The 12,858-nt window shown below is 36.1% G+C and overlaps 2 protein-coding genes across 2 annotated transcripts; both read left to right on the top strand.

Annotated features, from left to right (window-relative positions):
* Nucleotides 1-1,111: 1,111 nt before the first annotated feature.
* Nucleotides 1,112-4,184, top strand: smpd5 (sphingomyelin phosphodiesterase 5; the record flags this gene model as incomplete). Its single annotated transcript, XM_079240739.1, has 7 exons — nucleotides 1,112-2,221; nucleotides 2,702-2,777; nucleotides 2,891-3,031; nucleotides 3,122-3,211; nucleotides 3,307-3,370; nucleotides 3,486-3,645; nucleotides 3,808-4,184. The coding sequence occupies 7 exons, from the start codon at nucleotides 1,112-1,114 to the stop codon at nucleotides 3,913-3,915; spliced, it is 1,749 nt and encodes a 582-aa protein (XP_079096865.1). The 3' UTR covers nucleotides 3,916-4,184.
* A 1,166-nt stretch (nucleotides 4,185-5,350) lies between these two features.
* On the top strand, nucleotides 5,351-8,630 carry malsu1 (mitochondrial assembly of ribosomal large subunit 1). The gene is made up of 4 exons (XM_079240285.1): nucleotides 5,351-5,689; nucleotides 7,343-7,518; nucleotides 7,607-7,688; nucleotides 7,792-8,630. Exons 1-4 carry the CDS (start codon nucleotides 5,389-5,391, stop codon nucleotides 7,944-7,946), a joined length of 714 nt encoding a protein of 237 aa, XP_079096411.1. The 5' UTR covers nucleotides 5,351-5,388; the 3' UTR covers nucleotides 7,947-8,630.
* The last annotated feature ends 4,228 nt before the right edge of the window (nucleotides 8,631-12,858 follow it).

Raw genomic sequence — 12,858 nt, forward strand, 5'->3', positions numbered from 1 at the left:
ATTAAACGTGATCATTGGCGAACCTCGCTTTATATTAACAAAGTACTGTTTTATGGTTCCAGCTCACCACCGATATGTGAATGTAAAGTATTTCTGAAAGATTAAGTTAAATTGGAACATTTAAAGTTCCTGTTTAAGATCGGTAGAAACACCTGTGCTGTTGTTCCTCAACCTGTATGGGTGTCCAGTGAACAGACACACAGACATGGACAGTTCCCATTTACCGCCGGCACAGTAGCTGGCTTTTAGCTTTTAATGGAACTATTGTCTTGAAAGTAAAGATGTTTGGTTGTGCAATTTGCTCTTTGTTTGTTTTAAACGAATATTTAGTCATACGATAGTTCTTGCAAGAATACTAGAAGTCAGCCCTTGAACGCATCACAGTAACGTTCAATGAGAAATCCATTGAGACAATGGCATGCTCAATATAACCAGAGTTACATTTTGTAGCTGGATTACCCTAAAGAAAACAACCATCTTGTAATGGGATTCTTTGAATAGAACTTATTCTATAACACGTTGTTAATTCATTATAAGTAGGTCATGTGGTATTTTTTAAACACAGAAATGTAATAATACATGCTTGGCAAAATATTTGTTTAACTTATGAGTTACCTAACCTGTTTTACTTAGTATCTTTCACATATAAATACATAAAAAGGTGTGGTGTTAGGCAGACTTTGCTTTATAGTCTTATTTAGCAACACTGTACAGATGGTGAAAGCTGGATTACACCATGTTTTTTTCTATTTGCCTCTTAAAAGTGATCATGGCAAATTGCATAAGCATGTTTTAAGCTGGTCTGGTATTCTCTGTGAGCCTCACAGTACTGCATGTACATCAGAAACACCCAGTTTCGTCATTCTTTCCATTGCATGTACAGGCATGAAGTCAATAAGCCAGTTACTGTGAGTTCTTCTTACTGTGAGCTCTTACTGTAAATGTTGACACTTACAGGCATAAACAAAGATGTGCTAATAATTTAACATTTTTTCTCCTGTTTTAGTGCCTGGTCGAGCTTGTGAAGGAAAGACTGATTCCAGGAATGCATCCAGAACCGGATGTCTGGCTGTTGTTTGTCATAATAGTTTTTTTAAGACACTGAAGAGGCATGGCCCTCAAAGAGTCTCCCTTTCCTAATGGGTTTGTTGCAGGTGTCCATGCTGTGGGATGGACACTTATCCTGCCTTGCTTCTGGTGTCTTGATCGCGTCATTGCTGTATGCAAGTCCACCACCCAGGAGCAAATCCAGCGAGAAGAACAGGAATGCTACCTTCATCCGCTCAAGGTGTTCTTCGGCTCCATTCTCTTTTTCATACTTTTTCTCATCACAGCCCCCTTTGCTTTTTTGGGCTTCCTGCTCTGGGCACCACTTCAGGCGTGCCGCAGGCCATTTTACTACCACAGAGAAGCACCAATCTCACCAGAAATGGAGTATCACATGGAGTATCACAGTGGCTTTGAGCAAGCAGGAAAGGCATCGTTTGGTTTTGCCACAGCCAACCTATGTTTGTTGCCTGAAAGTCTGGCTCGATTTAACAACCTGGGCCACACTCAGCAGCGGGCATATGCTATTGGTCAGTGCATTGTTCAGGGTGTGTCTCGACCGAATATCAGGATCTTTATTGACTCCCCCAGCAGTTGTGGCACCCTCAGTCCCTCAAACAGCATTCTCCCCACAGCCAGCTCAAATACGTACGGGGCTACCGGACAGTCACAGCCACCAGTAAATCACCATGTGGAATCAACCCAAAGACAGTTTAGAGTTGTTCGTGTGCCTTGTGATGACACAGAAGAGCCATCATCTGAAGCACCTTCTCCATGCCTCAATTCTAATCAAAATTCCAACCAGCAAGGCCGATCTAGCCACCGGCGTGCTCCCCGGGCTTTGCTCTCTCAGGGTCTCCGGCAGCAGGGTGATGTACCGTGGGAAGTGTCATCATTATTTCCAGCCAATGTTGATATACTGTGCCTGGAAGAGGTGTTTGATAAGAGAGCTGCTCAAAAGCTCACGAACATATTAAAGCCAGTGTTTGGACACATACTATATGACGTTGGCGTATATGCCTGCCATCCACCTTGCAGATGTTCCTCCTTTAAGTTTTTCAACAGTGGCCTGTTCCTTGCCAGCAGATTCCCTGTGCTAGAGGTTCAGTACAAGTGCTTTCCAAATAGTCGTGGGGAAGATGCACTGGCTGCCAAGGGCCTACTCTCTGCTAAGGTGGCTAGTTTTAAGATCTGCCTCAGTTAGAAATATATTTTTTCAATGAATATTTTAGCCTTGTTGTGCAAAAACCATATTCATTGTTTACAGAGAAAGGTTTTTACCAGAATTTGAGTTTTAAAGCATGTAGTTGCATCTAGATAGTATATTGAATAAGAGCCCTTTTTTCCAGAATAATTAAACTTCTGACTCTTGATTAATCTGTGAGGGATGACGCATAACCATTACACTATGAATGTCTAGAAGGTGATTAAGCTTCTTCATGGGAAAAATATTTCAGACATAAATTACTCTGTAAAGCATAGTTTGAAGGGATCTCTTAAATGATTAATTAAGTATCAAGTAGTTTTTAGTAATTATCTAGCTGAAATTGAAAAAAATAGGTTGATTTGATTAATTACTATCATACTTTTTTTTTTTTTAAACTCTGAATGAACACTGAAAAATATGATGGAATAAATGCATAAAAATTTTCAGGTGTTGATTGGGAAGAATAAGAAACAAAAGAGAGTGGTCGGCTATTTTAACTGCACACATCTTCATGCACCAGAGGGCAAGTCACACGTTTTGATTTGGTTTATTTTGGTAAAATTAAAGTTTTTACAATTTGTTATGAGAGGTAAAACAAGTCAGGTTTATGATACCCTCTCTGTGCTCTCTGACCAGGTGAAGGGGCGATTCGCTGTGAGCAGTTGAACATGGTTACCAAGTGGATTGTTGATTTTCAAGCTGCCAACAAACAGCCTGATGAGGAGGTTGTGTTTGATGTGCTCTGTGGTGATTTCAACTTTGATAACTGCTCACCTGGTATGTCTCTCATACAACTAGCTGTTATTTTGTCAATGTCTTTGTATCGTTCTAAAAGTACTGTAACTACATGTGGTTGTAACTGAGCAGATGACCATCTGGAACAGAATCACCATATTTTTGAAGATTACAAAGACCCTTGCAGAGCTGGACCTGGAAAAGAAAAGCCTTGGGTCATTGGTTAGTATAATTTAAATGTAACAGATTAAATCGAATACTATATATCACATATATGGCAAATATACATCAGTTGTTACTGTGATTTGCCCATAAAGGTACTCTCCTGGAGCAGCCAACTTTATATGACGATGAGGTAAACACTCCAGAAAGTCTACAAAGGTATTCTCAGCTCTACTGGTTTCATCTCTGCAATATATGTTGGGGCAAAAGCTAATTTCACTTTAATAATTACAGTGGCATGAGACTCTCTCCTGTCTTCCTTGTGTCTTTGCAGAACTTTGGAAAGAGATGATCTGAGGAGACATTATATCTCCCCACCTGTTCCAGCTGCAGGCCTTCCACTTGTTTATCCAGAAAATGGCCAGCCTTGGATTGGACGTAGAATTGATTACATCCTCTACCGAGAAAGCTCCATTTCCAAGCAATGCCGAACAGTACGTATATCATTGTTTCTTCATTTTTCTCTGTTCAAGACTCAAATTTTTCTACATCTATGAGCATTCACATTAGAATAATATCTAATGTACTGGTTATAAGTAAAACATACTTATACATTTTAACCCACTAAGTTTTATGACTTTCAATCTTCCATCCAGGAAATTGAAGAGGTGACCTTTATAACACACCTGGCTGGCCTTACAGATCATATTCCTGTGGGCTTGAGACTAAATGTAGTTATGGAATCTGACTGCGGTGATGAATGAAAATCTTCCAAAAATGGCAGCAAGCTGTGCAAAGCTTTCATTTAAACAGGAAAAACTATGTTTTGATTACATAGTTAAATTTGTAAATTGAGTGAATATATGTTGGCAAGAAAGACTGTACCACAAATGGAATATATTTTTATGGATTTATTGAGTTTTGTTTGATGCATACATTTTTATATAAATGCTGTACAGCCCAGATGTGTGAATTTTTGTAAAAGAGTATGTTTGTAGAATTTTCCATTGAAATCTTTTTTCCTACAGAAATAAGAGCAGTTAATTTTCTTCTGTGTGTTTTGCTTTTAATTTTCCAGAAATTATAATGTGTTTTATCTTACTATGGCTCTCTGAATAACTGAAACAGCAGGCATAATGAAATTCATTAACTGAAATAAATTGTACATTTATTAAAGAATTATATGGAGTTATTTGAGCTTTTCTGTTTCTGCAGATTTACCCGTCTTCTCAGTTTATAGATAGTTTTACTTTTGACATGATAAAGTTATTTAGTTGCTATGCAGACTGTAGATAAAATTATATATGTGATTATGCTTTGCTTCATTAGATCAAAAAATGTTGAGACCAAATTTCTTCCAGTGGAGAAAATCCCAAAGTACCCTGCACCACATTTTCAATTAAATGAAATCTTTTTAGTTGTCATAATGAATGAATGAATGAATGAATCGGAACTGTATAGAATCCACAATCTTGATCAAGAAATAAATGGTAAAAGATCATAAGGCTTACCTCCCGGGATCAAAGATGGCCAGATGAAAAGATGGAGAAAAAAAAGCAATTAGAGCAGTCCATATCAATGTAAAGATTAAGCATATAATTAAGAGTAGATGCATGCTGTACTGAATTCATGAAAAAATAATGAGGGCATTTTTTCATTAGATCTGTTAAAAAATGACAGAAAACCTGATAATAGTTGGACGCAGGTTACAACTAATTATCTTTAAGTCAATAAATTAAATACAATGTCATGTTCCAGCAACAACATTGAAATTGAAGCAACTATAGTCATATTTGTCTCTGAAATGTGGAAAACCTAAAACTTCTTGCACCACTGCTGCTTTAAAACAAGAGTAACTAAATGTGAGTTCACAGATTCAAACAATATAAATATAAAGTTTTGTTTTATTGTTGTGAAGCACTTTGTGACATTGTCTCTATGCAAAGTGCTGTATAAATAAAGTTTATGTAAATAATCTTTATCTAGTTTTAATAATGGGACAGTATAAAACCCTGCCTTGTGAAACACTCATACTTCACGATTTAAAAAACAATTCCTGAACCCAGAGTTCAACACCATTTATCGCCAGTAGGGGGAGGACTATGTTGGAAGAAGACTGAAACCGACAAAGAAGAGATACGAACCAATAGTGAATCAAGGACAATTAACCACTTCCTGTTTTTAGCCCTTGAACGATAAACTCGTGGACAGCGTTACATGTTAGAGAAGTTAAAATTATGAATGTTCTCCATCACTCCAGGACTCTGTTAACGATGTGCTGTAAAGGTAGTAAACTATTAGAACTGACGGGTGTTTTCAGAAGTGTCAGTTTGTTGACAGCGCGGAGCCAAAGGCTTAAAACAAACTTAGCCTCATGTAAACAACGACATGTGACATCTTCACTCAGGGGTCGCTTTGACACAAAAGCATATTACTCTGACAGTTGTGGAAGCAGACATTCAGAGAGCACAGGCACGTTTGAAGAAGAAGCTGAAGAAATGGACATAAATGACGGTCACACCAGCTCCCTAAGTACGAGTAAGTCAATACTGGCCCACTGCGTCATCACAAACAACATTGTTTATATATATATATATATATATATATATATATATATATATATATATATATATATATATATATATATATATATATATATACACTTTCTTAGATGCAAATTGTTCTGATGGATGAGGTGTAATATATATATATATATATATATATATATATATATATATATATATATATATATATATATATATATACACTTTCTTAGATGCAAATTGTTCTGATGGATGAGGTGTATCTGATGCATGAGGTGGGGAATAGCACCCTTCAAGCCAAGATGAGTCCTGGGCATGTTTCACTGGGCACTGAGGAGGCTGAGAAAGAGCCTGTTCAGCTTGCTGGTTCTTCTTTTGAAACTGGAACAATTTAGGATGTCTTCCTGAACGTGGGTACTCTTCTTAGATGTCGTCTGAGGTTGAAATCTCTTAGATGGGTTAGTTCCAAGGATTCTGCAGCAGAAATAATTATCAAAAAATGCTTCTAAAACTATTAACAGTGAGTGAAATCATTTTCTGCATCATTAGATCTCAAAACTCAAAAAAATGAGATTAAAATATGGCAATCTAATATTTTGCTGATTTTGGCAGGACAAACCATATAACGGGCATACTACAACAGTATGGTTCAGTGATAAACAAGTATTGGTGATGAACTGGATCACCTCCAATCGTTTGAACAGTGGCGTTTGCATGGAGTTTGCATGTTCATCCCACGTATGCGTGGGTTTTCTTTGGGACCCACAAAACATGCATATAAGGTTAATTGCTGTGGTTAGTTGAACACTTATCACATGTTAGTCGCTTTGGACAAAAGTGTCTGCCAAATGACAGTAGAATAGAATAGAACAGAAAAGGGTGAGGTGATGCAGCATGGATGTAATCAGATCTCTTAAAAAGTGCAGTTGGCATAAAATTCTAAATGGGCTTATAGAAACAGATTTTGTGTCTAGGCACTTGGCATTTGCTATTTATTTATCTTTTTTTCACATTTTACATACTAGTTTATTTTTTTCAAAACTGGATTGTGTTTAAAGATACCCGTGTGGGATCCAGAGTCTTTTTGGGGTTTAAATCTACAGTCAATGGCAACATTTATTATCATATAATTAGCCAATCTTTTTTTTTTTTTTTCCCCCAAAATGTCGGAGTTGTCGTGAAAACTGACTCACACTATTCTTTTCTTTTTATATTTGACTTTTTTTTGTGTCCTCTTCCATCAGAATTTTATTCTGATTCATCCAAGCAGCTAAATTTACTTCTAAACCTGAAACAGCTTCAATTTTTTAAGATACTCAAACTACTCATATGAAATGATTTAGTTAACTATATTTTGGATCAGAACTAATAATAATAATGTTAATCTGAATCCTAATAATGAGAATAACCACAAAAATAATAAATAATAATGAATTAGAGTAATATAGTGCTTTATATAATGATTTTAAGACACCCAAATTGCTTTACATTAATTCACTCATTCCACACTCACACTGTTGATGGTAAGCTACATAATTTCACCAACAGAAATATGGTTGGCCGTCTATACCGTCTGAATGACGTCTTATCACATCACACAAAATTGCTTGAATATATATTTTAGACATTTTGTTTCCTCTTTTTTCAGGATCTTCAGAGACTTTCACTATTGATGTCCTGGTGTCTCTTCTGCATCAGGAAAATGCTGTGGACCTCTGCGTGATTAAAGTACCAGACCATATCAAATATACAGAGTACTTCATTGTTGTCAGTGGTGCATCACCGAGACACCTCAAGGCAATGGCACTTTATGCCATCAAAGTGGTAACAAACCTTTCTGTGCTCACTTGTAGATATTTTGTGTAACCTGTATTTATTTTAAAAGCGTGCACTGAGGATGCTTTTTTTCCAGTACAAGTTTCTGAAGAAAGATGAAGATCGAAATGTCAAGATTGAAGGGAAGAATGCAGATGACTGGATGTGTATTGACTTTGGTGAGTAAATTCTTAAAGACCCAGTTTGTATGGCTCTAAGGAGTGTATGTGTAAACTAATGCTTGTTATTGTAATTGCATTAATTAGTTTTTCTTTTCCTCAGGAAATATGGTTGTTCACTTTATGCTGCCAGAGGCCAGAGAAGTGTTTGAACTTGAAAAACTCTGGACGCTACGCGCTTATGATGAACAGCTGAAAAGAATTCCTGCTGAGGTGCTCCCAGAAGATTTCATATTGGATATCGATCTCACAAAGTGACAAATCTTTTTAGGATTCGCCCAGACTAACCATTTCTTTCAAATATTTGGTACTATCTGTGCTACCTCTGTGAGCAGCAATTAAATTAGCCTTTGTCAATTAAAAGAGATTTAAACAGACCCATCCCTTTTACAGCTAATAAAGAAAGCATGGTGTCATCATACTGAATAATACCTGTTCTTTGTTCATATTATTCAGTCATCACACCACAAAGAAAAATACATTTGTAAAATTATGTCAGTTTGAATTAGTATTTTTATCATATGTTGATGGTTGAAATTAATTATTATTCTGCCTCTCTGATCACATCTGTTAAATTCAATAATAATTTGGTTTGTACAAGTTTAATATTATTAATATTATTTATTTTCCTTTACTGCAAGCTCTTGAGTATTCTGCAAAATATTTCTGGCTAAATGACTGCTTAAACAGATTTACTGAGGGGGTCTGTTGTACAGTACTAAAACTACCTTAGTTTTATATATATACTGTGTTTCTTTGGAAATTTGAATTACTTCATTCAGATCATGTAACCAGTTTCCACTTATAATTGCATTTTTAAAAGAGTTTTCATTGTTCTTGGCTGTATCACTGAGGAAAAACTACACATGTAAATGTTGCCATCATCACATTTAACTGTAGGGATGGTATTAAAGATGTAACAGGTTTCTTACTCATATTAAACTGGGGATTTTGATAAAAGTTGCCATCTGCTTTTCATCAAATCATGATTGTGCTTCCTGTGGTCTCAGTCATTCATAGACCTATTATTGAGGAACAGCTGCATCATAAGGGATTTATGGTGGATGATTGTTCTTGCAACAAATTTAAAATGATCTTTCAGTTCATATTTATCTGTTTCAGCATTTGATATGTTGTGTTTCTCCTGTATTGTTATTTTTGTTATTTTAGAGTTCATGTAATTTGTAACACATTAAGTTCTGTTATGTAGTTTAAACATAATTCAGACACTTTGGACGCAGGACTAAATCTTTGACTTTTCTGGATTTCTTCCATGTAAAGAATGTAAATACTGTTTGCTTATCACAAATAATTTAGTTCTCTGAAACCATTTTCTTTCTACCAGGAAAAACATGGAGAGTAGTTTTCAGATAGAAACAATTTTGCCTTGCTGTCAGAATTGCAGCTGTGTCCCTGCTGGTGCCTGCAGCCTTGCTTTGATGAGTTAAAACCTCTTTTAAGCTTTTAGCCCCTCGCTAGATAAAAATGCAGTGAAATGGGTGACTATATTTTAAACTGAACTAACATTATTTTTCTCAAAAGGGTTCTCTTTAAAATAAAATGAAAGTACCATCTATAAAGATACAGATTACAATTTAACAAAATGATAACTATAGTTAACTAACTGGCCTTCAAAGCTATGCAAAAGCACACTGGACTAATTCAGAAAGCTGTTTGATTTGTTGAGTTACAATTTAGGAGTGTTCTAAAAATGAAAAATGGTTCACCAAAACAAACTGTTCAAGTTGATGTTTCATCCGATTCAAACAAGTTGATTACTTCTTACAGGAGAAGTTTTGTAGTTTGCCAAACTGTTATTCGTGACACGCATTAACCCAGCACTCACATGCCCCACAAGACTGACCCGTAAATAGGTAGCATACAAGTAAGTCGGTCAGCACTTGAGAAAATGAGTGTATTTACTGTCTACAGCAGTTCAGGATTTAGCAAAGACTGCACATTCACAATACCATTCCTGGCTGTTTCAATTCATACTGCCTACGGTTTGACAATGGAGAATGAATTCATACATTATCCTGTAAAAATAATGATAATTTAACATGTGAAATTATGGAAGGAGAATTGTAAAAAAACTTTTACAAAACTGCTTGAATCATCTATGATTTTGTGTTGGAGAGACAGAATTTCCATGTAAATTAGAGTGCACAAAGACACAAGTCTCAAGTATGAATACATATACACAAATGTTGCCTCCATAACTTCCTGGCAAGTGACCATTATACTTCATTGACTTTCTGTCAGAACATTAGCTAAATGTGAAAGAGCAATGACGCAGGAGAATTCTGTGCAGAGCCTGCAGTTAGATGTTTGGAACTCAAGCTTGTGCTATCTGAGCATGTGTGCAGTGTTTAACACTAATGTTCAAACACAAGATGGATAGAGATGATAGTGCATTTATATAAGTTTACAGATAAGAAATATATGACAATTTAACATTTCACTGTGTATGTTTTTGCTTATTATTATATATTATTTTATCTATGGTTTAATCATAATATTTAGGAACCAAATGGTATTGAACCAGGTTTTATCTAGTTAGTTAGATGGAAAAAAATAAACATAAAAGAAATGTTCCTCTCCAAGCTTTTCATTCCAGCTAAACTGATACTTATCTGCCAAAATGTTTTACCCACTGTTGTGGAGCCATCCGGAGTCATGATGTTACAACTCACCATTGTGGAGTGGATTATGGGGAAAAGGAATATTATTAGCATTTTGTAATTTCAAATCTGTTTTGCAGGATTTATTCCTGTGTAAAGACACAACATGATGTCTTGGACACCTCATTTCATTACGCTTTGTTCCTCACAAATGATCGCACTGACAAGCAGCATAAAGCTTTTCATCCCATATTACTTTGCATCATATACGATGATGACACATGTGCACTGCAACATGATAACGAGTAGCTGGTCATTAATCCCCAGTATGCAGCGAGCTGGGTATTCATTGTTTATCTCCCACAACCTCCAAACAAGGCGCTCAGCTTTGGTCCTTCATTAAAAAGCCCACCTGTCTTCTAGGCTGATGAAATTCCAACATACCCACTGTTAAAAAGTATTTAGCATTTTGTTTCATCTGTCTCTGCCCAGCAAGAAGGCTGGCACTTGGCTGCTGTTTCTGGTTTTCTCTTGGTAGAAAAGCTTATGAGTTGTATTAGACAAGACACTCAAAGGACCCTGTAATGTATCCACCTGGCCCTCATTTGTCAGCAAGGTACCTGTAGGCGGATGAGCATGAGTATGTAAATTAGACATTCATTATGGACCAGTCCCCACACAGCACATGCTTTATTTCTGAGGTAAATGATAAAATGCTTGTACCATGAAACGTAGACACTGAGTGGATGAAACAAGCCAATGTGGTCTTAACATTAAGTGTAAAATGTGAGACAAAAAGTTTTTAGTTTTTCTTTTTCTGTAAGGATTCTGGTCAAGTTCTCATGTGACTGTCATTGATGACAACAGCACCAGTCTACTGTCAAATTTAAGTTGAGTGCTCTTCAGAGAAAATAGTTGCCATTAAAGTTGTCTTACCATTTAGGGGATGAAAGCCTTTTGTGCACTCTATCAACAGGAATTGGAAGTTTATGGGTTTGTCTGATTTACTGCTCTTTCGTGTGCAATTTTGCATCATTTGTACCTGTGCTCCTCCGTTTGGCCAGATTTTCCAATTTCAGTCAACTCCTTGTTGGTTAGAAGTATTAAAAGTGGAGTTTTTACTGTTTTGTATCCCTGCAGATACAGGAGATGCAAATATGACTATGAACTCATCACTTAAGTGTGTTTCCAACACACTGCAAAAATGCCATTTTGATCATGCTTTATTTTTTATTTTTTGTTTCTGCAAACAGACCCCCTCTGCATTGTTCAATAAACTGTAACATCATCTTTCCATGAACCATCCAAACACTTGAAAACAACTGACCATCATCAGCCACATTAAGTTACACATCATCACCTTCATTAAAACTTGTCATGCTGGTTGTGATCTTTAAGAGAACAGCCTAAATTGATTAACATCTCCTCTTATATTTTGCCAGGATAATTTGCATTTGTACTGTATTTAGTGCAGAAAAAAGGGTAAAGTACTACAGAATGACATTAATCAATCACATGTACCATTTTGAACTTTACAATTAAATGTGCTGCAATTTAATTCAGCAGGAGCTGATTATGATGTATAACACTAACTTGTGGTTATATAATATTTAATTAATTAAATTCTTAAACCGCGTTCAGTTTTAATGCAGTTCATCTAAATTCCTTTCAAAGGTTTAAAGAAATACTCTTCAAGTCAAATAGCGTTTTAATCAATATGATGACACTTCATCATCATCACTTTTGTTTTGATAATACTACTTAACATTTTTATTTGTTTCACAGGTTTAATAAAGCTAATAGGGCAACAGATATCTCTCAGGAATAACTTAGAAAAAAATGACACCCCCTCCTCCCCCTCCCAATGCAGACCACTGTATAAAAGACGGGCAGCAATGTTGTGAATCTGTCAGAGGCACCTTGAACAGTGAAAACCAACTACTGTTGTATTTTCAAGTGTAAGGAAGTTTGCTTTTCTCAAATTTTGACTGAAAGGTTTACTTTTTGATTGAAAAGGAGCAGCTAGTTTTACATTTAATGACTTTATTTGGCTCCAGATCATGAATCTTAGGAACATCAGTCTAATATGGAGCTTCTATTGATGATTTTACCTTATTGTGGGATAATTATATTTTACTCTTCATTTTGACTTAATATCCCTTTGATCCAGCATACTCTACAACGCTGTGATGTCGCCGGCCGTTCTGGCTCTCTGCCTGCTGATTTGCATTCATTCTGGTATAAATGGATATCCTGTCAAGCCTGCCGGTCCCCGGGAAGGAGCACCACCTGAAGAGCTTGCCAAGTATTATTCTGCACTGAGACACTACATCAATCTAATTACAAGACAGAGGTCAGTCTTTGAAGTTCAGAAATATGCATTAAGTTTTGAGTGTTAAAAGTAAGTATTGAATAGATTTTTTTGTTGTTGTATCTATTTTTTTTTTATTTATGTACTTTTTTTGAACAGGTATGGAAAGAGAGACAATCCAGACACTGCATTTTCAGATGTGCTGTTAAGGGAGAGTACAGAGAGTGTTCCATGGTCC

The sequence above is a fragment of the Telmatherina bonti genome, assembly GCF_933228915.1.
Source record: "Telmatherina bonti genome assembly, chromosome: 5".
Taxonomy (NCBI): domain Eukaryota; kingdom Metazoa; phylum Chordata; class Actinopteri; order Atheriniformes; family Telmatherinidae; genus Telmatherina; species Telmatherina bonti.

Excerpts from the sequence above, each read along its gene's own strand:
- malsu1 (XM_079240285.1), top strand. The coding sequence starts at position 5,389 with ATGAATGTTCTCCATCACTCCAGGACTCTGTTAACGATGTGCTGTAAA. Across the intron at positions 7,519-7,606 it reads CACTTTATGCCATCAAAGTG|TACAAGTTTCTGAAGAAAGA; the intron begins GTAACAAACCTT and ends CTTTTTTTCCAG. Across the intron at positions 7,689-7,791 it reads CTGGATGTGTATTGACTTTG|GAAATATGGTTGTTCACTTT; the intron begins GTGAGTAAATTC and ends TCTTTTCCTCAG.